The following is a 27,084-nucleotide window of genomic DNA, read 5'->3' as shown; positions in this document are numbered from 1 at the left end:
TCTTCTACCTTTGAGCCAGTTCTGTATCCAAATGGCTAGTTCTCCCTGTATTCCGTGAAATCTAACCTTGCTAATCAATCTCCCATGGGGAACCTTGTCGAATGCCTTACTGAAATCCATATAGATCACATCTACAGCTCTGCCCTCATCAATCTTCTTTGTTACTTCTTCAAAAAACTCAAAAAAAATGTTCACTTTGAAATGTGTCCAAGAAGAATATTTTGGAAGGCTATGACTGAGTATGCCTCCAGACTCATTGCAGTTTATAGATACTGTCTGAATTAAAAAAAAGATTTTCTTCAAATTAGTTTTGCTACCTTTGCTATTCACACTAAAAATCTGTCCTGTTATTCTCAATCTTTTAATTAGAGAACAACTTTTCTTTATTCTGCCCAGACTGTTGGCGTTTTGAACACCCTTATTGAATACCCTTCCAAGGTTCTTGAATGAGAATAAACCCAATTTCTCCAATCTGAAATTCCTCAATTCTGGAGCCATTCCTATTTTTTCTGCACCCTTTTTAAAGCTTTCATATCCTTCCAAAAGTGCAGTGCAGATTGGATTCCATATTCTTGTTGAAAGATTTACCACTTAATAAATAAACCTGTTTTTATACCTGGTGCCTGTGTTTATAAAGCCCAGGATCCAGAATGCTTTAGTTTATAACCATTTTCTCAACCTGTCGAGCCAGCATCAATGATGTGTTCATATCTCTCCATTTCTTTGTTTTTGCAAAGGATGACATGCTTTAATTTATATTGCTTCTCTTTGTTCTTCTGTTCCAAAAGCATTACTTCACACTGTTCTAATTTAAATGTTCTCTATGCTATGTCTGCTAATTCCCCCCAGCCTATCTGTGTCCGCTTCCTCCTCACAGTTCTCTTCTAGGTTTTGTCATTTGTAAATTTTGATACCCTGTATCCTGTTAGGTCATTGATATATGCTAAACCAAGCAGTCATTCTTGTACTGACACTTGCAATTCCCAGTCCAAAAAACATCATTTTCCTCTGTTTTCTGTTATTTGGCCAATTTCACATCCATACTATTACTGTCTTTTATTCCGTCAGTTCCAACTGCTCGGCCAAACCAATTGTGTAGTACTTTATCAAATGCCTTTTAGAAGACTGTACAGACCACATCAACTAGTTTACTGTCATCAAAAAAGCTCAATCGATTTTCTTGAAGTTTTAAAAGAAATGCTCTTGGATGTGTGCATTGCTTGTGAGGCCAACATTTACTACAGACCTACTTACTGCTCCTTTTGAATATTGCAGTTCATTAGTTTAGTTACATTCGCAGTACTATTAGGAAAGGAGTTCCAGGATTTTAGACCAAGTGACAGTGAAGGAATGGAAATATAGTTCCATGTTAGGGTGAATTGACTCCCATCCAGCATTGCACAATTCCTTGTTGGACTGGAAATATACTGGCCAAGTAGATTCTCTGAAACGTGTTTCAGAATCTTCTGACTCTCAATGTGCTTTAGACAGTTATTCATCTATAACAAACTAATTAAAGCCTTTCATTATGATAACTCTGGATTCTCGATTAACTTAGAGTGAAAAACAAATGGGGGACTGAGAGTAGTATGAATCCTGTAGCTGCTCCTGAGATTGCAAGCTTGCTTCTAGATTTAATATAGCTATTACAGTTCAGTAGTATAAGATTTTTGCAGTTACAGCATTTAAAAGATACTTGGACTAGTCTGTGAACAAGAATTGTTTGGAGGGGTGGGGACCAAGTGCATGCAGGTGGAACTATTTTAGTTTAGGATTATGTTCGGCATGGACTGGTTGGACTAAAGAGTCTGTTTCTATGCTGTATGACAGTAACACTCTATGACTGTTCAGAAAGAAGATCAGTTGGTATTTCATGCAATGTGGGTGGCATGGTGCCTCAGTGGTTAGCACTGCTGCCTCATAGCGCCAGGGAACCAGGTTTGATTCCAACCATAGGTGACTGTCTGTGTGAAGTCTGCACATTTTCCCCATGTGGATTTTCTCCAGGTGCTCTGGTTTCCTCCCACAGTCCATAATGTTCAGCAACATGCAGGCTGGGTAGAATAACCATGACAATGCAGGGTTACAGAGATAGGTTAGGGGAGTGGGTCTAGGTGGATGCTCCTCAGAGGGGTGCTGTGGCCTGCTTCCATACTGTAGGGATTCTATGATTAGACCAAATCTTGATTTGCAGATCTGATTGCAACTATAATACTAGGAGAAAGTGAGGACTGCAGATGCTGGAGATCAGAGCTGAAGAAGGGCTTATGCCCGAAACGTCGATTCTTCTGCTCCTTTGATGCTGCCTGACCTGCTGCACTTTTCCAGCAACACATTTTTCAGCTGCAACTATAATACGTCAAGTTTCTGTTGCGGGGATGGGTGAAGGCGCTGGCTTTAATGCATGTTTGCTCGTCACATATGGATCTGATACTATTCTCCTTACCTTTTGAAATTGCTTGATGACAGGTCTGGGATTATTTGTTTCCTCAATGTATCATTGTTCTATATTATTTTATGTATAAGGTGGGCATTCACTGGCAAAGCCAGCATTTAGTGTCCTTCCCAAATGCCCTTGAGAAGGTGAAGGTAAACTGTCATTGTCTTGAATGTAAGGAAGTAGCAAGCTAAGCTACAGAGGGCAGTTAAGTGTCGGCCAAAGTGCTATGGATCTGGAATCACTTCGGGCAGATTTCTCTCCCTGAAAAGCCAAAGCAAATCACATAGAATTTAATGATATTCTAGTAGTTTCATAGTCCTTGTTGTGGCTAGCTTTGTAATTTGTTTATTCAATCTGAATTTTCTAGCTGCTGTGGATTATCTGCATGTCTTTAGATAACTAGCTGAGAGCTCTAGATTGCAAGTAGAGAATTGTAACTCCAGTATTGCAATACCCTTTCAGTTCTCTGTTATTTCCCTGCAAATTTGTTCCTCTACCTTTCTCAGTCATTGTTGTCTGTTGTTTCTTAATTAAAACCAAGTATGTCCTTGAGTCCTCCAGGACATCTGAGCTCTAAATGCTGTCATCTTTTCCCCTTTCATTCCTTCCTAATCATTCCTATCTTTCTAAACAACTTGTGTCCATTAATGCTTAGTATGCAACTTGGCTCTTTTCTGAGCCAAGATCCTGTTGTCGCAAAGCTTCATATTCTCAAGCTAGTGTGACTCCTATCAAATAGCACCATATTTACTGTGGCTAGCATGTTTATTGGCATTCATTGTAAACTTAAATTGGATCTTTCTTTATTTTCTCTTAATTTTATTCTACATGATGCCATACCATTTATTAATCTGATGTTGCCTGCAACTTCCAATGCTATGTTTATCTATTAACTGTCTGGTTTCCATTCCTCCAACAAACTATTTTAAACCCTCTCTCTCAGCACTTACAAACATGAGGATATTGGGTCATGCCATATTAAAGTGCAGCCTGCCTGACCAGTACCGATATCACTTGCCCCAGAAGTCAAAAACCCTCTCTCCTGTGTCATGTCTACATCCATGCATTCATTGGTGCTATTCTATTTCTATACTCTCAGGAGTGTAGTGCTGGGACTGATCTGTGGAGTAGATTATTACCTATCAGATGCTGGCTCTTAAGACTGTTATCTAGCTTCTTAAAATCTACCTATAGTATCTTCTCCTGTCTACCCATGCTGTCAGTACTAATATTTACTACAACCCCTAGTTGTTCTGCCTTCCCCTAACTGCCAGCATTTTGAGCAGCTGCTGAGTGACATGCTGCATTCTGACATCAAGGGAGATAATATACCATCTTGGCATCATGCTTGCCGTTGCACAAACATCTGACTGCTCCCCTATCAGAATTGCTTTCCAAGTATCCTTATTGTTGTTTGCAAATCCCTGTATGATGTTCTTCCTCAACCTCTTCAATGAATATTGAGTTTCAAGTAGTTTAAGCATTTTCACACACTCTTCATCAATGACTTAGCTTTGTTACTCATTTGAAGTAATTATAGAGCCATACAGTGCAGAAACCGGCTGTTTGGCCTAACTCATCCACGTTGAACCAAATTTCCTAAACTGAACTAGTCCCATTTTCCAGTGTTTGGCCCGTATCACTCTAAACCTTTTCTATCTATGTACCTTCCAAATATCTTTTAAATGTTGTTTTTGTACTCGCTCCACCACTTCCTCTGACAGCTCATTCGATATACACATCACTCTCCGTCGAAGAAGTTCCTCCTCTAAGTCCCTTTTAAATCTTTCCCCTCTCTCCTTAAACCTATACCTTGTAGTTCTTGATTCCCCTTGACTTGGAGGAAATGACCTTGGATATTCATCCTATCCGTGCCCCTCATGATTTAATAAATCTTCATAAGGTCACCTTAGCCCCAACACTCCAGGGAAGAAAAGTTCCATCCTCTCCTTATAACTGAAACCATCTAGTCACAGTAGCATTCTTGTAAATCTTTTTTGCACCCTTTCTAATTTATTAATATCCTTCCTGTAGCAGGGATACCAGGATTGTGTGCACTACTCCAAATGTGGCCCCACCAATGTCTTGTACAGCTATAAGATGACAGCCCAACTCCTGTACTCAATCCTCTGACCGATGAAAGCAAGCATGCCAAATGCTGACTTTACCACTCTGAATATCTGTGATACCACTTTCAAGGAACCAAGTATCTGCATCCCTATGTCTGTCTGTTCAACAACAATTTCCTGGGCCCTACCATTAATTATGTAAGATCTGCCCTGGTTTATCTTACCAAAATGCAACACATTACATTTATCTGAATTAAACTCTATCTGCCATTCATAGGCCTACTGGCACAGTTGATCAAGATCCTGTTGTACTCTTAGCCTCCTTCGCTGTCCACTGTACCGCCAATTTTGGTGTCATTCCCAATTTACTTACTAATCTTGCCTCCTGTATTAGAATATCTACAGTGTGGCAACAAGGCTTTCGGCCCAACAAGTCCACATTGGCCCTCCAAAGAGTAACCCATTCACACCTATTCCTCTACCCTATATTTACACCTGACTAATGCACTGAACCTAGACATCTCTGAATACTATGGGCAATTTAGCATGGTCAATTCACCTAATCTGCACATCTTTGGATTGTGGGAGGAAACCCATGCAGACACGGGGAGAACGTGCAAATTCCACATTTGCAGTTCCCTGAGGCTGGGATTGAGCTTGGATCCCTGGTGCTGTGAAGCAGCTAACCACTGAGCCACCATGCTGCTGCTGTTCAGACAAATTATGAAATACCTCCAGATCTTCTAGCCCAGTTCACTGTGCTGCAAGATTCAAATAGTGAATAATCCATGGCACATTGCTGGGAGTTGGTTTCAAACCCATACTTGCAGTGCAAAATGGATTGTGATCCAATGCCTTAACAGCTCAACCACCAAGACATCTGACAATAAGTTATTTTTAACTAACCTGTTCAAACGTGTTTTTATATATTTCATTAATTGGATGTTTTTGCTTAATCGGACAGTAAGCTTCAGTGATTATGCCCTGCAAAATTTTAATCAGTTCATCATTGCATTCTTGTTTTAGCATTGTTAGGCCAACACCAAACAGCTAGATTTTCTAATTAGCCACAGTTGTGATTGTGTTGTGTGGCAATCATTTTCCCACTCTTCAGTTGGTTAAGCTTTTATTTTTCTTGGTTGTTGCTTTGTTGACTAACATAAGATAGTGTTCCAATCTCTGGGTCAGAAGGTCACACTTGCCACAGACTTGCGCCATCCCGTGCCTGAAAATCTTTTTTATATAAAGAGCAACAACTGCAGAATCCAGCCAGCGACTTCAATGCTGTATTGAGAGGGTGCTACATTGTCAGAGGTGTTATCTTTAGAATGAATTGTTGAATTATGGACTTCCTGCTTAGGTTGACACAAATGTTCAATGCACTATTCGATGAAGAGGTTGTATCCCAACCAAGTCACTTGCCATATTTATGATTTGTGGCATCTGATTGTCTTCAAATTGGCTGTGTTTTGGCTCCATGGCAATGATTTATGCTTCAAGATAATCCATTGTTTGTCAAAACATTTATTGATGACCGTAAGACAGAAATGATACCATGCAAGTGCTAGCTGAAATTCATTTTTTCAGTTTCACATCACAATAATGACTACACTTCAAGTACTTCTTTTGTTGTAAAACATTTTGAGATGTCCAGTGACTATGATATATACTGTATAAATTGCAAATTGGTTTAGCTTTGTCTGTCAAACCGTAGATAAGATAATTGCCTTGTAACTGCAATTTTGTGTGCAAGTTGTTTTAACATATTGTGACCTGCTTATCTTAGGTTCATATTCTTGAGATTCTTACACACTTGATGCAACTGCAATATGCCAACTTTGGTGAACAGCCAAAATTTATTAATCAAGTACAAGCTTTGGAGGAACCCTCAACACGGCTTTGCAATGCCCTCAAAATAACCTCAGCCACTCTCTTCTCTCTCCCCTCCCCCCCCCCCCCCCCCCCCCCCCCCCCCCATAGCCGCATACCACTTAAGACACAATGCAGTGACTTGACCATTTCCAGAAATAATGTAATTCAGATCATTCCTTAATGGCAAGATCTGGTGTAAATCATTTTTTTGACTGCAGGGCGTAATTAAAGTTTTAACTGTAATGTTCTTATTGATTCTGAATAGGAGATGATAACATAAATTTACTCTGAATAGTAGGAGATGGCGATGTAAATGTTTTACAGTTTCTCTGCAAGACAGAGAAACATACTACCCTACCCCTGGGACATCAATTTATTTTGCAGGTCTGCAGAACAAATTAATCCCTTAACATCTCACTTAAGTGTAATGGTGAATGGTGAGTTCTTTGTAGTCAGGATATGTGTTTAATTATTATATGCAATCCATGAGACTGCACAGTTGGCTATTGAAGAATATTAGTGAATGGAGAATGGAAAATAGTGGATAGGAGTGATGATCTGATTCTAACAAAACTTGAGCATTTTGTCATCAATACCTTAAGGTTAAATTATTTTCACTGTGCTCAATATTTCACAGCTATTTTTACATTTTTTGTAATTGTTCATATAAATTTCGTTGGCAAAGACCAATATTTATTGCCCTACCCTAATTGCCCTTGAGGTGGTGGTGAACTATTTTTAAAAAACCATTTAAGCCCATTTGGGGCAGCAACAATCACAGTAATGTTAAAAAGAGTCTTCCAGGAATTTGACCCAGTGACAGTGAAGGAAATGTGATACTTGGTCCAAGACAGGATCCTTAGTGGCTTAGAGGGGAAACTTTCAAGTGCTGTGATTCCCATTAAATCTACGGCCTTTGCCCTTCTTGATAGAGGTTGCAAGTTTGCAAGAGGCTGTTGAAGGAGCCTTGGTGAATTGCTGCAGTACGTCTTCTAAACATTACAAACTGTCACTGTGTGCATTGTAATATAAAATCAAATGAGTATATGTTAAATGGCATTTTTAATAGTGAGGGTCATTAATTATGATGCTTCATGTAGTTCCAAAGGATCTTGATCGGAAAAATTAAATTTGTGATCAAGAGTTTAATCTGCACTGTTTTACTGGAAAATTGTCTTATCATTGAAGAATAATGAAAAAGAACAAATGCAGAAAGTAAAACCAAAGAATGTAAATTGTAAAGCGAAATGATTGTAAACACATGCCTTATTGAAATATTCCAAATTGAGGTAGATTCCTGGCAGTGTTGTTTTAAAAACTCTAGAAGTGCAGTTTACACCCTTAAAATATTTCTGAAGCTTAACTGTCTCACCTTATTGTCATCAACTATAAAACACGGTAATAACTGCTGGCAGGAAGTCACTACTGTGTAGATGAACTAGCATTGCCAAAAAGGAAAGGACTATTCCTATAAAGGCCTTTATTTCTAATGCCAATGTTGTATGTTGTAGAGGCTATGAATGCATTTTTTTTTCTAGTTTCACTGGAAATTATTTCCTTTGTGCTGTTGAATTTGATGACATTAAAGCTAAAGCCCATTATCTAATCGTGATTTAATTAACAGCGATTAATTTGTTAACAGAACAATATTCTTAGGAGTTTTAAAAATATTTCATTTTGTGGGATGAGTTTGTTGCTAGCATGGCCAGCTTTTGTTGCCTGTTCCTAGTTTCTCATGAGAGGATGCATGAACTATAGTCAGTTTTATAATGTGTTGGTTGCAATCTTGTGCAACTCCGCTTTATAAAAAAATCTCGCTTTAGAAACAGCGCTTAAACTGTTGGCAATGTAATTGTGTTACAGCCAACACACTTTTTAAAAGTTCGCACTTTACAAATAAAGTCCCCAATTCATCAGTCGTGTTACAGGAAATGTATGTCATAGCAGACAGACCTGTACTGCATTTCACCCTGAATACGTACACTCAATGGTATTAGGGAAAAAAAGTTCCAAGTTTTGGCCCAGTGATGGTACAGCAACATAGTTTCAAGTTAAAATGTTTTGTGGTTGGGAGGGACTGTGCAGGTGGTGTTCCCAAGAATCTGCTGGCCTTATCTTTGCAGATGATGTAGGTTACAAATCTACAATAAAGAGGCTGCTAAGGAGGGAAGAGTTGCTTCAGTCTGTCTTGTACAATGCGCACACTGCTGCACTTTGTGCTGTTGCTTCAGGTGATGGATAGGGTGCCTGTTCATCTAGCTACTTATTTCCTTTTGAGATATGGAGCTGCTTGTGTGCTTTTGGCACTGCATGAGTCCCGGCGTATAGAGAGTAATCTGTCAATTCCTGACTTGTGCCTTGAGGACAATAGCCAAACTTTAGGGAATTAGAGGAATTTAGAACTTCCAGTCTCTGATCTGCTCTTATAATCACAGTTCTGACTCTGTGACTATTATATGGCCAGTTCAATTTCAGGTCTGTGGTGCCTCCAAGGATGTTGATAGTGAGGGATTCTGTAATGGTAATGCGATTGAATGAAATGGGGAGATGGTCTGATTCTCTGCTGTTAGAATAGGGCATTGTCTGGCACTTGTGTGGTATGAATGTTTCTCACCACTTGTCAGCCCAATCCTGAATAATGTTTGGTCTTGTTGCACAGGGTACGACTTCTTCAGTACTGAAAGCATTTGAATGGCAGTGAACACGCTGACTTCTGACTTCATGACGTTGGGATGTTCATTGAAGGTGGTTAGTCTCAGGACACCAGCCTGAGAAATCCTGTATCGAGGTACTGGGATTGAGATGCTTGGGTTCCAGTAACCACAACCAACTTGTGCTAGATATGATCCGACCGTTAGAGTTTCCCCCTAATTGCCATGGGCCTTCATTTTGCTAGGGCTGTTAATTCTACACTTGATCAGAAGGTGCTTTGATGTCAAGGATACTCACTTTCACCTTCCCTCTTGAATTTGGTGCTTTTATCAATGCTTAATAAGGTCAGGGCACAGTGGTCGTGGCAGAAACCAAACTCATCATTGTTGAGCAGGCTATTACTGTCTTGTACTGCATTATATTTGTCAACTATACAATGAATTGCGTTAATCTATTCTTGATCATTAATTAAAGAGATTGCAAATAACTGGATTGCATCCGTCTTGTTCTTTGTGGACAAGATGTACCTGAGCAATTTTATACATTTGTTCACTGTACTGAAATAACTGACAGGACCTTGTTGTGGACTGGAGGTCTTCAGTACTACTGCCAGAATGTTATCACAGACAATAGTCCTTGCTATGCCTAATGCCTTCTGCTGTTTTTTTTAAATTATTTAGAGTGAATTGTATTAGCTGAATTCCAGCATCATTAATGCTGGGTACCTCAAATGGCATGCAAGATGTATCATCAAACTCTGCTGAAAATGGATCCCACTATTTCAGACAGATGTGTTTGGCTTTCTCATAATTGACGATGGGTGTGTTTATTGAACCTTCTCCTCTGCTTAGGTATTTTATTGTTCACCACATCTATTTGAGATTTGTGCGGGGCTGCAGAGCTCTGATCTGATCACTTGTTTGTGGGATTACTTAGCTCTGTCTATTGTATCGCTGTTTCAACCCTTTAGAGTACATGCAAGTCTTGTTGCTTCAACAGGTTGGCATCTCACTTTTTTGAGTTTTGCTCGTGGCTTGCTCTCCACACTTCATTCAACCACTGATCTATGGCTTGATGTTGGGACACCTGTCAGACCATGAGGATACAGATCGAGATTATACTCATAGTGTTTCATTACACAACAATGTTACTGACTAGTAAAGGTGTAATGATATTTGTCCTTTGTGGAGTTAAGCCTTACCCTTCCAAACTAATATTATTGTAAAGGATAATAATGCTTACCTTTCAAAAATGTAGATACTGAGAAGAAGAAGAGGACTATAGACTGTTTTCTCTCACACTTTATATTTCTGACCTATGAGCTTTCATCCTTTTAATCTTTGGTACAACAAAGCTGTGTAAAACTTCAATTCACCAATTAAGCAGCCATCTAATACAAAAGTATTAAGGTAGCTAATCAGTAACTGATGAGTGCTTACTCAAGGGCATTTAAATATAAACTCAAAAGTTGTTGCAACTTTGTGTCCACCCAATATCTATCTTCAACTGTACCTGTCATATTAAAACTGATTCTGGGACTCCTGGGCTTTAAGCTATAAGCAATTAAATATTTAAATGAAAGAAATGATTGAGAGAAGACGTTATTTAGGGCTTTAAAGTGTTCAGGGATTAGATCACATAGACTTGGTTTGAGCAACAATGTTGTTGGCACAAAAGTTAAAAGGGACAAGCCACAATTGAGTTTAGAATTCTTCTCTCATCCGTGCCCTAAGCCCTAGATCATGAATGTTGGGAAGAAACTTCCAAAAAAAGGAACTGATGTTGAATTAATTAATATATCCAAAAAGAAAACTAGTAAGTATTTTGCTAATAACACAATTGAGGGTTGAACAGTGTGACATGAACAGAGATGTTTAAAATTTTCTATGGGAATATTATTTGTTCTTGTATAGCAGTAGGCTTCAGTTAAATAATAGACATATGAAGAGAGAAAGGGATTGTATTATCAGTCTAATTGTCACAAGGATACTTTTTCTTTTGACGCAAACAATTCTTTTTAAAATCTGATTTTATTTTGTGGCTGTCTCTGAAAACCTAATAACGTGGTGTTTTATTTTGCACAACAGTTGGTTACAGTTGTACCAAACTTAAAACAATGCAATCGTTTCAAGTCTCGTTTTGTTGCCTGTGAGGTCAAACAGAGCAGTTCATTCTTTGTGTTTGAAATATATCCAAGCTTTTAAGTTTATTTATGTCTATGACCGCTGAGAACTTTTGAATGCAGATCTCATTTATTAAAATCAAACAAGCCTAGGTTACCAACCAAACACAATTTAAGTAGCAGGAACTGTTTACTAAGGGAGTTAGTAAATCTTTACTCAATGATTTGGAAGTTTCATAGATTTAGTTATTAAATCAGAGTTTTTAAAAAGGTTCAGGTACAAAAATACCACAGTAGAGTAACTTAGTTTATAAGTAATACATTTCTTCGATTTGAGGGTTTGGATATTTAAATTACCACAACTGTTATGGAATTTTGGCTGTTATTCTTTTACAACATAAATTAACATAATATAGTTTAACAAAAAGGCTGAAGAAATGAATCTCATCTTGGATGAATGCGATCTTCTGTGGATGCTCAAAATAATTATAGTAAATAAAGCATCTTTGATGGAAATATCCTTCTCAATTATTCTGGTCAAAAGTTTATAGCGATATCTGTAGTGAAAGAAAGTGATGAAGATTTGCATTTGTTTAACATTCGTCATGACCTTGAGATGCTCAAGAATGCTTTACAGTGAATTAAGTACTTTGGAAGTCACTTACTGTAATAATGTAGGCACTGGAGCATAGGGATTGGGGCTCGCCTAGACAAAAGACCTAGCATACAAAAGAAGGAAACCCTTCAATAAAGTTAAATATAACAACTTCTCTGATCACCTGAAGTAGTTGTTACCATTATTATTTGGCACCACCTTAGTACCTTGCTCAAATGACCACCGTTTATACTAAGTTTAGAAAGTGAACTTTGGTAGGCTGTCCACACTGGAGAGGAGAGATATCATGACCAAGCCAAACTTGTTTTTGTCTGAATATTCATAATTACTGGCTTTGTGCTGAAAGTTCTGGATATTAACAACAAATACGCTTATTAAAGTCTTCCTTCAATAATACAGAAGAATAGCATATTTATATGTTAGAGTTTGCTGTCATAATGTCCTGTATCTTTGTCAATCTTTATGCTGCTTTTGCTTAAGTCTGTTTTTGCTGATGTGTTTAATTTCAAATGTTCCATGCTGAAAAGATATTTTATAGATATTGAAGTTTATTTCTATCAAAGAACTTCTGCATTACTTTGGAAGCATATTTTGACCTATTTCAGAAAGAAAAATATGTGATCACTGAAACAACCAACTAAGTTAGAGCAAACATTAATTCAGTTCCTTTTAGATGCTACATTGACCTGCCAAGATTTCATGGTTAAACAAAATACATCTTACGACATACCACAAGTCACCTTCCAACATCTAAATGGGGAATAGCCAAAGAGGCAAGAGAGTTCAAGTACACACATTGTACACAAAGCAGATTTTTGTGAAAGAAAATTGCATTATCTTGGACACATACTATATTTATTGTGGAGGTCAAGTAAGGAATTGATTGCATGTCCACATGAACAAAAAGTAGTGGCATTCAAGTCACATCATTGACTACTTGGTTCATATAATACTATTTAAGTGCAAGTAGATTAAAGTTTTTATGGGATTGTTAAAATGTATTTGACCATCCTCTGTGATTCTAATGCTTCATGTTGCCAGATAATCTTAAGACCATAAGACATAGGAGCGGAAGTCAGGCCATTCGGCCCATCGAGTCCACTCCACCATCCAATCATGGCTGATGGGCATTTCAACTTCACTTACCCGCATTCTCCCCGTAGCCCTTAATTCCTTGTGACATCAAGATTTATCAATTTCTGCCTTGAAGACATTTAGCGTCCCAGCCTCCACTGCACTCTGTGGCAATGAATTCCACAAGCCCACCACTCTCTGGCTGAAGAAATGTCTCCGTATTTCTGTTCTAAATTTGCCCCCTCTAATTCTAAGGCTGTGTCCACGGGTCCTAGTCTCCTCGCCTAAAGGAAACAATTTCCTAGCGTCCACCCTCTCCAAGCCATGTATTATCTTGTAAGTTTCTATTAGATCTCCCCTTAATCTTCTAAACTCCAATGAATACAATCCCAGGATCCTCAGCCGTTCCTCATATGTTAGACCAAGCATTCCAGGGATCATCCGTGTGAATCTCCGCTGGACACACTCCAGTGCCAGTATGTCCTTCCTGAGATGTGGGGACCAAAACTGGACACAGTACTCCAAATGGGGCCTAACCAGAGTTTTATAAAGTCTCAGTAGCACATCAGTGCTTTTATATTCCAACCCTCTTGAGATAATTGACAACATTGCATTCACTTTCTTAATCACGGACTCAACCTGCATGTTTACCTTTAGAGAATCCTCAACTAGCACTCCCAGATCCCTCTGTACTTTGGCTTTACGAATTTTCTCACCGTTTAGAAAGTAATCCATGCTTGTATTCTTTTTTCCAAAGTGCAAGACCTCGCATTTGCTCACATTGAATTCCATCAGCCATTTCCTCCAAACTGTCTAGATCCTTCTGCAACCTCCCCACTTCCTCAGTACTACCTGCCTGTCCACCTAACTTTGTATCATCGGCAAACTTCGCTAGAATGCCCCCAGTCCCTTCATCCAGATCATTAATATATAATGCAAACAGCTGCGGCCCCAACACTGAACCCTGCGGGACACCGCTTGTCACCGGCTGCCATTCCGAAAAAGAACCTTTTATCCCAACTCTCTGCCTTCTGTCAGACAGCCAATCCTCAATCCATACCAGTAGCTCACCTCGAGCACCATGGGCCCTCACCTTGCTCAGCAGCCTCCCGTGTGGCACCTTATCAAAGGCCTTTTGGAAGTCTAGGTAGACCACATCCACTGGGTTTCCCCTGTCTGACCTACTTGTCACCTCTTCAAAGAACTCCAACAGGTTTGTCAGGCACGACCTCCCCTTACTAAATCCATGTTGACTTGTTCTAATCTGACCCTGCTCTTCCAAGAATTTAGAAACCTCATCCTTAATGATGGATTCCAGAATTTTACCAACAACCAAGGTTAGGCTAATTGGCCTATAATTTTCCATCTTTTGCTTTGATCCTTTCTTGAACAAGGGGGTTACAACAGCGATCTTCCAATCATCCGGGACTTTCCCTGACTCCAGTGACTTTTGAAAGATCTCAACCAATGCCTCTGCTATTTCCTCAGCCACCTCCCTCAGAACTCTAGGATGTAACCCATCAGGGCCAGGAGATTTATCAATTTTAAGACCTTTTAGCTTTTCTAGCACTTTCTCTTGTGTAATGGCAACCATACTCAACTCAGCCCTCTGACTCCCTTTTAATTGTTGGGATATTACTCATGTCTTCCACTGTGAAGACTGACGAATAGTACTTGTTAAGTTCTCCAGCTATTTCCTTATCTCCCATCACTAGGCTTCCAGCTCTTATTCCTACTTACCTTGCAATATTGACAAGGTTAGTATTGTACAGTCTTAATGCTCCAAGTTTAGTAAATTTGTATGCTTGTAAAGTTTTTCAAGGAGGAATGTTGAGGAAATATGTGCCAGCTTATCTTACAGGCAAACGTGGTGAATAGATCAGAAATAACAATTTCCTTGTACAGTCTCTTTGACAATTGGGTGATGTTTAAAAAGCTGAAATTGAAATCATAACTATAGGAAACAATTTTTTATATTTTCCTTTTGTTCTTCTTTACAGGTTTATGTTTGTGCATATAATCAGAGAATCTTACTCCACAAAAATAGACCATTCAGCCCATCAAGCTTACTACTGATCTTTGAAAGAGCTGTCAAATTAATTCCACCCCCTCTTCTTTCACCAAAAGCTTTGAGAACGACTCCATTAATTATATACCCAGTTCCCTTTTGGGAGTTGCTAAGTGGTGTATACATCACATCATAGTCCCTTGTACTTATTTTTTAACGGATCATCTTCTCTTGTTCTTCTGCAATTATGTTCAATCTGTGCCCTCTGGTTATTGACCCTCCTGCCAGTGAAAGTTTCTTCTGTACTCTAACATAACCCACACAATCTTTAGCACCTCTATTAAATTTTCCCTTAACTGTTTTGACACTAGCAACTGTAACAACAGTGATTGCAGCTCTTCTAGTCTGCCAAGTTAATTGAAGTCTCTCACTCCTGGTACCATTCTAGCATAATCTCTATGCCCACTCCAAGATACCAACATCCCTACCAGAGCGTGAAGCCCAGAATGCACACCATACTTTGACTAAGAAGTGAATTAAAATGGTTCAGCATAATTTCCGAGCATTCACACACTGCCTCTAAGCCAAGGATCTGTATTTTCTTATGAAGAATGCTTAATGTCTCAAAATACTGTATAATCAATGTAGTAATTTTTAACAATAGTGTATGGAAATGCAGCAACCACTTGTCATTTAGCAAATGCCTACAAATAGCAATGTAGTAATAAAAGTCAAATCAATTTGTCTTGCACCATCATCAATGTGTTAACTTGAACTCTCTTGCCTCTTTGGCTATTCCCCATTTAGATGTTGGAAGGTTACTTGTGGTATGTCGTAAGATGTATTTTGTTTAACCATGAAATCTTGGCAGGTCAATGTAGCATCTAAAAGGAATTGAATTAGTGTTTGCTCTAACTTAGTTGGTTGTTTCAGTGATCACATATTTTTCTTTCTGAAATAGGTCAAAGTTGGAAGTTACCACATACCTTGTTCATTCATCTGTAAGAAGTGATGTTTCTCCTCAAACATGTAATAAGCTTTAAGGTCATAAAGTTGTATTTCACAACTCTCACTAGCTAATAAAGGAACCGTAATGGTGAGAGTTGTGAAAAAAATCTGATTATCGTTTCTTCCTCTGAGTTTTAGTGCTGGAGGGAGTAATGCAAATTATGGTATTGTTGAATCAGTTCTTTTGTTTTGATGTAGTTGCTAGTGGGGCTGCTGTTGCTAACATTATTATTTGCCCGTTATGTGGGAGAAGGAAGAAATGACATTGCTAGGAATTGATACTAAAACCTATAACTAAGACGCAAGTCATTTTTAAATCTTCCAATCTCACTTTTTTTCCAAAAATGAATGAAAATCATCTGGATTTACAAGGTTCTCTTTTTAAAAGATGAACTTTTAGAGAAGTGCATGTATGAGAAATGTTGGGTAATTGCATCAACTGATTAAGATAATGAAACCTTTAATAAAAAATACGCAAACCGCTTTTCCTGGTTTCTAACTAAAATTTTTTAAATTTACACTGCAAATTAATTCCAGTCAATCTTTTGATTAATCATAAAATACACTATATGTTAAGAAATTTGATAGAGTACTGGTATTGTATAATTAAGTCCACTTAACTGACGTGGATTGGAATAAACAAGTATCATTTCAGTGGATGTTAATAAATGCGCATAACATGAAACCAGGTTCCCTTTATTTCATGCAAATGGTAGAAAGAGATGTGCGAAATATTTATTTGGTTTTTATGCTGTCTTTTTTTTTAAAAGAAAGCAAGACAATATAAAACAGGGGTTGGCAGAAAGAACCACATGAGTTTTTATCTTAGTACTGTTGATATACAGTAAAGAAAATAGCTTGATCACTTACAGTTTAAGCATTACTAAGCCTTTCTGATCTGTAAATCTCATGTAGAACTTGATTTTCTTTAGTGGCGGTGGAACTCTCTTCACGAGCAATTATCCAGAAGCATCATAATACATTGATCTTGCCAAGCATGGTAGACGTGATTGTCATTGCTTTTTATTAAAGGAATGAAAAATGACTAAACCACTGAATTAAAAATCTGTTATCCCAGGTGACTGACCCTTAGATGCTGGAAGCTGTGTGCACTTTAATCTAGTGTGTAGTTACCAAAACCGTTGAAAATTGTTAATAGACCAAAGATTTACTAAAATAATTGATTCTGGAGAGGGTAATAATTGAGTATGTTCCTGTACTAACTTGTCAATGAACTGTTGCTTCAATTGTATGGAGCACTGCTGAAACTTCAAGTATTGTTTGCAATCTGGTCCCCTTTGTGAATGAAGGTATATGCCATAGAAGGAGTGTAGTTGAGATTCACCAGACCAGTTCCAAGGATAGTGTTGTATGAGGAGAGATTGAGGAGACTGTATTCTTTGGAGTTAGAAGATGAGAGACAATCTCATAGAAATTTACAAATTTATAGGTATAGACTGAGTAATTGCAGAAAGGGTAGTTGCTTTGGAAGGGCTTAGAACAAGGAGAGACTATCTCAGAATAAAAGGCAAACAAGCCATTTGGGACCATTTTAGGGCGGTGAATCTTTAGAATTCTAATGTTTGCTATATGCAACTTCTGACATATTCTGATGGCTTTCAAGATAAATAGCCAATGATATTAATTTCAGTTGACGCATGGAATTGTTGGACTGTTATAGAAAAATAATCAATCCTGAGATTCCTATTTGCTGTATTGTGTGACCTTTGGAAATAAAGACATTGGTTGAGAACAAGTTCTGTATCAACTTTGAAGCATGTTGATTGAGGTGAGAAGGTATGGTTAATGTTTATTACCCTGATTCATAGAGGAAATAACTACTTGGCTGAGCTGCGACAAGATAATTGGTGACCATAGCATGAACTACTTCAAATTTTAGAATAATGCATTTTTTTTAGGACGAGGTAGTGAGGGAGAAGACTATTTTTCCAGTATCTGAGAACCTCATCTATAAATTAACCTGAATTTTAGAAGTTCATTGTAAAGCAGATGTCTTTGTTTGCATTAGCAGATGCATCTAAACTATAATCTATTCATGCTGAGGAAAGGTGAAAGCTAATGAGAAAAAAAATAAGTAGCCTGAAGCCTGGAGGTTTGTGCAAGTAAAAAACTTGTTTAAAAGAAAACAAAATCAGACTGATTTTCAAAGTGTATCATTTGACCACTGTCTCTATTTTTAGTATTTAATTTCCCTACATCTTTCACTTACATTTGCCTTGTTCTACTTATTTGTTCTGATTTTTTTCTTTATTTTATTTAAAAGATAATGTAATGTACTGGAAATAAATATTGTTCAATATGTTTTTTTTGCCTTCTATGCTGATTTAAAGCCAGATCTTTTGTGAAAATATTTTGTTGCTGGTAGCAACTTTAAATAAAAATGTAGAATCCCTGCATTGCAGAGAGAGGCCCTTCAGCCCATTGAGTCTGCACAAACCCTCCATAGAGCATCATACCCGATCCAACGTCCCCCACTCAATCCCTGTAACCCTGCATTTACCATGACTAATCCCCCTGACCTACACATCGCTGGATTCTACAGGGCAGTTTAGCATGGCCAATCTACCTAACCTGTACATCTTTGCGGAAACTAGAGCAGTCAGTAGAAACATCATGCAGACACTGGGAGAACGTGCAAACTCCCCACAGTCACCAGAGACTGGAATGGAACCTTCGTCCCTGGCGCATTGAGCCACTGGGTCGTGCTTTTTGCTACCCTTTCTCTATGCAACTTAGTTAGAAACTGCAGAGTGGGTCTGGTACGTGACCTCCATGTTGCATTTGAGTTCAATTTGGGGGCTTCTGGCAATGTACAGAATCACACCTGCCCCAAATATTGATCTGTTTGGGGTAGACGTCCCCTTGTTTTGAATTATTTAATTTGCCTAAATATGAATGTTTCCACCTTTTGAGGTAGGCCAAAAGCCTATATTTAATAAAAATAGATTTCACTGCCCTAATTGATTATATTCCATGTAATTAGAAACTGCAAAGTTCATTGACAGTGAGGGGCTCTAAATGTTCATTGAGTTTATGATTAAGTTTTAGATCAAGATAGAATAGCAACATTATTAGTTTGAGTGCGCATAGGTCATCTTGAATGTGTGAGATTTGCTTAAATGCACAGCTCTTCTTTGCAAGGCGATGCCTGCACTATAATTTGAAGGGACCAACTCGTGTGCGGCCTGTGGATGAACTTTCAGGTTGCTGTGCAGCTGCAGAGTTACAAGGGAACTTTGGTGCTAGTCCATTTAAATGCAGATTTAGCTGTAAAATTCTGAGATTCATGGATAACACATTACAATCTGTTAATTATAGGACAAAAACAACTCTATGCAACGGTGGTCATATGAAATTTTCACTGTGCACTGTAATTCTTTTTCCAACAGCTAGTACTAATGTAATGTTCCCGACATAAAACATTCCAAGATATTATGCAACAGATGTCAAACAAAAATTCATGTTTAGCCATATAATAAGATATTAGGACAGATGGCCAAAGCCATATTCTTAAAGGAAAAGAGGGAAATGTTGAGATGGAGAGGCTTTGGGAGTGAATTCCAGAACTTGGAATCTTGGTAATTATGAAAATACAGTTGCTTATGGAGTTATTTAAAATTGAGGATGTGCAAGTGCTGAAATTCAGAAACGCAGATAGCTTGAAGGGGTGTGGGGCTAATGGAGATTATGAAGACAGGCAGGCATAAGGCAATTGAGGGATTTTTAAAAATTATTTGTTTAGCAATGTGTATTATGTGGTGAGGAATGTCACTTCCCGTCTACAACACAAGACAAAATCTGCAAAATGACTCTTCTACGCTTAAATTAGAAAAGCGCCCTGGACCACCATGTGCTGTGTCATGGTAAAACGCCAGTTATTTCCCAAAGCTTTTTGTCTGGTCAGTTATTAATAATAATGGTGCCTTCAGAGGAATGGTGTGCCCCATTGCTTGTGAAGCAATTGTTGTCCTTCAGTTCACTAGTTGATCTGGTGGACCCACATCTCTTGTTATAATTCTTTTATTTAGTATTTTGTCACTTGTACTGGAGAAGAGGAGAGAGACATGCTTTCAGTTGGCCAGCTCTGGAGGTATCTGTTCTGAGATTCGTCGCAAACTGTTGCATGGTCCATTCAAGGGCTGTCATCAGACTGCCTTTCTTTAATTCACAGACTCTTGGTGTCACTTTATTTCAGAGTATCCCTGTCACACCTTTGAAAAGCAATATTGTCTTACATAGCTGAAATATGCACCAGTTGATTTTTTCCAAGTTGCAAAACTTTGGTAATTCTGCTATAGAGTAGTCTGATTTCCATTCCAGTTTGTAGTTCAAGAAGGAAAGGTTGTTTTAAAAACAAAAACATTCATAGGATGAAGGCACTGCTGCCTGGACAGTGTTTATTACCTATCCCTAGTTGCCCTTAAGGAGGTGGTGTGAGCTGCCTTCTTGGATTGCAGTAGTCCATCTGCTGTGGAATGACCCACCATGCCATTAGGGAGACAATTCGAGAATTTTGAACCAGCGAGATAGAGAGGAGCTGTTCCTGTTAGCAGAAGGGTTGAGAACTGGTGCACATGATTTCAGTTGAAAGAATCAAAGACAACATAAAGTAAAGATTTTTTCCTGCAGCGAGTGATTATGAGCTTGAATGTATTGCTTCAAAAGATGATAGAGGCAGATTCAATCATCTTTCAAGGAATTTGATAGTTAGCTAAAAGGGAAATAGTTGCCAAGAAAAAAGGTTGGAGATTGCTCAGGCAGTATTGTTTCAGAGACCGGTGTGGACCCAGCTAGTGAAATGGACTTTAGTACTCCTATTATGTGATTGTATAAATATACCCTTTTCACTGTGATGGCTTCTTCAAGTTTGAACATTCTTAGCAGAGGATCACTTCTTAGCGGAGCAGCTTCTAAATCACAAAATGCTGTACTTCAACATTACTTGGATAGTACCACTCAGGGATTACAAGACAAAAGTACCAATTGGTGAAACTGGATTTGATCTTAGCGATGCAGTAGATCAGCTTTTCAGAGATTGGGTGAATCTTTGCTGTGCTGTTCAAAGATTTCTTGATACTAACCAATAACCAATTTTTTGCACAATATAAAATTTATTCTACACATATTTCTTCCTCTCATTGTAAAGAATGTCTTACAGATGTGAAATATTTCATTGTTAATTTATTTACAAAGTAAAATTTACTTTTTGAACGGTATTTCAGAGTTGTGTAGATTCTATATTCTTTGTTCTGCAATTTCAGGTTTGGATTAAGCAACAAATTTGAATCAGAATTCCCTTCATCGTTAACAGGAAAGGTAAATCATTAATTTATTTTCTTGAGTCACGGTTTCAATTGTTGGCGATTGAGGTACAGTTTGTAACTGAATAATTTTTCAAAGCTAGGAGTATTTGAAGTACATTAAATGGGACTATCGTCAATTTTTTAAATTAGGTCTGTCGATTTTTACAGGGGTAGAAATCACTTTTAGTAGCGTGATGTACTCTTCCTGTCCGATGTGGAAGATCAGGGAGAATTTTTAATGTTCCTGGAGACTGGCTGCCGGAATATGTTTTGTTTGTGAATGTTTCCGCAGTGAGACGTCAGGATGATGTGTTCCCTCCCTGGTGCCAGGGTCAAGGATGTCTCCGAGGCTGCAGAATATTCTGAAAGGAGAGAGTGACCAGCAGGAGGTACCAACGACATAGGTAGGGAAAGGGATGAGGGTCTGCAGAGACTATATAGAAAACTAGGCAGGAGGTCAAAAAGTAGGTCCTCGAGGTCCTCTGAACTACTAATTGTATCTCATGCTGGTGAGAGTGGGACTAGGAGGATAGAGCAGATGAGTACGTGGCTGAGGAGCTGGGGGTAAGCATTCACAATTTGGATCATTTGGATCTCTTCAGTGATAGAAATGACCTATAAAAGAGGGACAGGTTCCACCTGAATTGGAAGGAGACCAATATCCTTGCAGGGAGATTTGCAAGTGCTACTCGGGCAATATTAAACTTGTAAGAGGGAAGAGAACCAAAACGATAGAAAAGGTTGAGGCTGGTACAGTAGACAAGGGGAGCGAATCAAATAGTCAAGGCAGACGAGAGCTTGACAGAAAAATGAGATAAGACTAATAAATTAAGCTGCATTTACTTCAATGCAAGAGGCCTGACAGGTAAGAGAGACGAATTTATGACATGGTTGTGAACATGGGACTGGGATGTCATAGCTATTAAGAAACGTGGCTCTGGGATGGACAGGACTGGCAGCTTAATCTTCCAGGGTAAATATGCTATTAGAAGGTTAGAAAGGGAGTCAAGAGAGGAGGGGGAGTAGCGAATTTGGTTAGGAATAACATTACAGCAGTACTTGGGGAGGATATTCCTGTCAGATCATCCACTGAATTTATACGGGTGGAACTGAGAAATAAGAAAGGGATGATCACCTTGGTGGGGTTGTATTATAAACCCCCCAGGAGTCAGTGGGAAATTGAGAAGCAAATGAACAAGAAGATCTAAGATATCTGTAAAAATAATAGAGTCATAATGGTAAGGCATTTTAACTTTCCAAACACAGACTGGGATTGTCATAGTGTTAAATGGTTGAATGGGAAGGAATTTAAGTGCATACAAGAAAATTTTCTTATTCAATATGTTGATGTACCTAATGGAGAAGGAGCAATACTGACCTTCTATTGGCAAAATAAGGCAGGGCAAATGACTGAGGTGTCATGGGGAGAACCCTGGGGCAAATGATCACAATTCTGTTCATTTTAAATGGATAGGACTGATCAAAAAGTTAAAGTTCTAACTTGGAGTAAGGCCAATTTTAGCGAAATGAGGGACTTTCAAAATTTGTTTGGGAGAGGCTCTTTGCAGGTAAAAGAATGGTTAGGAAGTGGGAGGCTACAAAACGTGAGATAACAAGAGGTCAGAGACTATTCGTTTCTGTTAGTGTGAAGGGCAAGGCTGGTAGATGTAGTGAATGCCAGATGACTATAGAAATTGAGGTTCTAATTTAGAAAAAGAAAAGGAGGTACGTGTCAGGTATACAGCTGGTATCGAGTGAATCCTTAGGAGTATAAGGGCAGCAGGTGTATACTTAAGAAGGAAATTAGGAGGGCAAAAAGGGGACTTGAGATAACTTTGGCAAATAGAGTTAAGGAGAATCCAAAGAGATTTTAAAAGTATTTTAAGAGCATAAGCGAAGCTAGGGACGGAATAGAGCTACTTAAAGATCAATGTGGCTGTGTGTGTGTGGAACCGCAAGAGATGGGTGAGATACTAAATGAATGTTTTGTGCCAGTATTTACTGTGAAGAAGGACAAGGAAGCTAGAGAACTTGGGGAAATCAAAGTGATATCTTGAAAAGAGTTAATATTACAAAAGAGGAGTGCTTGAGTTCTTAAGATGCATAAAGGTAGATAAATCCCCAGGACCTGATCAGGTATTTCCCAGAACTTTATGGGATGCTAGGGAAGAGATTGCTGGGATCCTTGCTGAGATATTTGTGTCACTGGCAGCTACAGGTGAGTTGCTGGAAGACTGGAGATTGGCTAAACTGGTACCATTATTTAAGAAAGACTATAAGGGAAAGCCAGGGAGCTATAAACTGGTGAGCCTGACACTGATGAATGGTAAGTTGTTGGAAGGATTCTGAGGGACAGGATTTAAATACATTTGGAAAAGCACGGACTGATTAGGGATAGTAAACATGGCTTTGTACATTGGAAATCATGACCCACTAACTTGATTGAGTTTTTTTGAAGAGGCGAGAAAGAGGTTTGAGGGCAGAGCAGTAGATGTTGCCTATATGGACTTCAGCAAAACATTTCCACATGGTAGACTGGTTAGTAAGATTCGATGACATAGAATCCAGTGGGAGTTAGCCAAGGTAGGAGACAGACGGTGGTGATAGAGGTTGCTTTTCAAACTGGAGGACTGTCACCAGTGGCGTACCACAAGGATTGGTGCTGGGACCCCATTTTGTCAGTTATGTAAATGTTTTAGATATGAGTATAGGAGGCATGGTTAATAAATTTATAGAAGACCCCAAAATAGGTGGTGTACTGGACAGTGAGGAAGATTAACTCAGTACAATGGGACCTTGATCAAATTGGCCAGTGGGCTGAGGAGTGGCAGATGGAGTTTAATTTAGATAAATGTTGCATTTTGGTAAAGCAAAGCAGAGCAAGATTTGTACAATTAATGATACAGCCCTGAGAAGAGTTGCCGAACAAAGATACCGAGGGGTGCAGGTTCATAGTTTCTTGAAAGTACATTTGCAGGTAGATAGGGTGGTGACGAAGGCATTTGGCATGTTTGCCTTCATTAGTCAGAACATGAAGTTTAGGAGTTGGAGCGTCACGTTATGGCTGGACAGGAATTGTTAAGACCACTTTTAGAATACTGTGTACAATTCTGGTAACCCTTCTATAGAAAGGGTGTTGTTAAACTTTGAGAAGGTGCAGAAAAAATTTATAAGGATATTGCTGGGAATGAAGTGTTTGAGTTATAGGGAGAGGCTGAATAGGCTGGGGCTTTTTTTTCCCTGTAACATCGGAGACTGAGGGTGACCGTAGAAGTTTATCAAATCATGAGGTGCATGGATAAGCTGAAAAACCAAGGTCTTTTTCCAGGACGGCGAGGATCTAAAACTAGAGGGGGACAAAGATTTCAGGTGAGAATAGAAAGAATTAAAAAAAAAAAACCTGAAAGGTAACTTTTTCGTGCAGAAGGTGGTATGTGTATAGAATGAGCTGCCAGAGGAAGTGGTGGAGGGGGGTAGAATTATAAGACGTCTGGTTGAGTATATGAATATGAAGTGTTTAGAGAGATATGAGTCAAATGCTGGCAAATGGGACTAGATTAGATTAGCGCAGACGAAGGGTTTGAAGCATCTGTTTCTGTGCTGTACGACTGTATAACTCTATAACAGGAGTCTTAAAGTTACAACAATACCATGTATTTTGAACAGACATGAGACAGCTTGCCCAAGTGCAAGAATCAAACCTTTCTGATTAGTAGATCATAGAAAATGGCACTGCTTGTACATATTTTTATGGTTGTGGATAATTTCATCATATATAAAAATAAGGTTATGATTGTGTCTGTCACAACACTTAAGACATCAATTCTGACCAAACTGATTGAAATACACATGCCAACATCTTGGATGATTTGTTTTCTGTTCCAGGGCACTGACACCTTTTCAATACATTTCACTCGGTAGATCATTAACAAGTTGAGGGCATGCAGCATTTTCACAACTGTGCTTGGATTGTTGACGCATAATTGGCCAGTATCTAGAAAATTCTAAAATTTAAGTTTGCTTTGTCCACTGTCTTGCTCAACTTTGTCATTTTTCTTTGCAACTTTAACTCTTAAAAGTGCTCTTTTATCCATCTGATTTAAGCATGAGCAAAATAAAATGTTGTGTCAGTTGTATAATGTGTGTACATGCACTTGAGTTGAGCTCTTGTGCCTAAACAGAAGGGTGGATAAAGTATTGGTCTTCATTTGAATGTGAGAACATTTTGTAGCAAGGTAGATGAATTAATAATATAATTCGAGATAAACTGACTTGGTCTAATAGCCGTTATGCTGATGGGTCTTGTGTTAAAGTGGCAGTATACCTACCTTTGAGCCAGGAGGCATGGGCTCAAGTCCCACCTGCTCCAGCTGTGTTTACTAACATTTTGGTTAAAAATAAATAGCAATTAGTTTATTACAGCCGTGTGCATTTATGGTGACCACGACTGGGAGTTAAAAATTAAGCTACTCGAAGTATCTTTAAAAAATGCATAATTGCCATGATAAGAAATGATGGGATAAAGATAGTGGTGTGATTAGGTTTGGAGAGCAGGAAGTAGACTCAGTATAGGTAAGAATGAGACATAGCCGGGGTAAGAAACACTAAGTAAGTGTAATTTATGGGTCTCCAGAACAGTTACTGTTATGTGATAATAATCAAACAATAAAAGTAGCTTGTGAAAGATGTGGTGTGATAGACATGGCAACTGTAATCTTCATGTAGACTGTCTAAATGTGAGTGAGATAAAGCATTCAGGCCGAAGTAGGAAGTTAAAGGTAATATAAAGACAAAAACTGGACATACCAAATTGCAAAGATCAGGGGCAAGTTGAAGGATTGGGAAATTTATGAAGACCAACAAAAGGTTACTAAAAAGGTAATTAAAAAGAACAAAGACAAATTATAAAAGAAAACTAGATCAAAATATAAAAAATTGATGGCAAACGTTTCTATAAGCGTATTAAAAAAGAAGAGAGTAGCTAAAGTGAATCTTGGTCTTTTCCAGGACAAGGTACAAGAGTTCATAATAGTGAACATAAAAGTAACAAAGACACTAAATCGATATTTTGCCTTAGTCTTCACCATGGGGGACTCTGAAACTATTCCAGTAGAAACAGGTAATGCGGAGGCTACAGAGGAGAAGGAACTTATACAATTGCCATCACGTGAAAAAGTACTGAGTGAACTATTGGGATTAAATGCAGACAAGTCCCCAGGGCCTGATGGACTACATCCTAGGGTGCGAAAGGAAATGGCCACTGAAATAGTGGGTGTATTGGTTATAATACTCTAACATTCCCTGGATTCTGTAAAGTTTCCAGTTGGTCAAAAAAATAATAAATCAAAAAGGGAGGGACGCAGAAAGTAGAAAACTGTAGACTAGTTAGTTTAATGCCTGTCAATGGGAAATTGTTGTAATCCAGTAAGGAAATAGTAGAAGGATATTTGGAAAATCAAAGCACAACCCATCAGAGTGAGCATGGTTTTTATGATGGGTACATCGTGGTTGACTAATTTATTAGAGTTCTTTGAAGATGCAACAGTCAATGTGGATATTGGGAGTCCTGTAGTTATAGTATACCTGGACTTTCAAAAGGGGTTTGATAAGGTAAGATCACACAGAGTTGAGGGAAATATAAATTAGGGCTTTGATAGAGGATTGGCTACCCAACAGAAAACAGAGTCAGGATAATTTTTTCCTGGTTAGCAAGCTATAATTAATAGGGTATTAGAGTTTGGTCCCCACCCCCAACTATATTATTGATTTGGATGCAGGGTCAGATTTGCAGATGACATTAAAATAAGGGGAAAATAATTTGCAATGAAGAAATAAGAAATTTGCAAATGGAAACAAATATGTTTGGTGAATGGGCCATAATTTGGCAGATGGAATTTAA

The 27,084-nt window shown here is 38.4% G+C and overlaps 1 protein-coding gene across 1 annotated transcript in view; it reads left to right on the top strand.

Moving 5' to 3' along the window:
• LOC122550239 (cysteine-rich hydrophobic domain-containing protein 2) overlaps positions 1-27,084 on the top strand; it is a 62,126-nt gene that overhangs the window by 1,938 nt on the left and 33,104 nt on the right. The window contains exon 2 of the mRNA XM_043690998.2: positions 21,144-21,198. Coding sequence (XP_043546933.1) covers positions 21,144-21,198 — 55 coding nt within the window. The remainder of the gene's footprint in view (positions 1-21,143; positions 21,199-27,084) is intronic.

The sequence above is a fragment of the Chiloscyllium plagiosum genome, unplaced genomic scaffold (assembly GCF_037043375.1).
Source record: "Chiloscyllium plagiosum isolate Xiang-an unplaced genomic scaffold, Cpla_swu_hap1 HiC_scaffold_1, whole genome shotgun sequence".
NCBI lineage: Eukaryota > Metazoa > Chordata > Chondrichthyes > Orectolobiformes > Hemiscylliidae > Chiloscyllium > Chiloscyllium plagiosum.
Note: the sequence above shows the minus strand (reverse complement) of the source record. Positions and strands in the feature narration are given on the sequence as shown.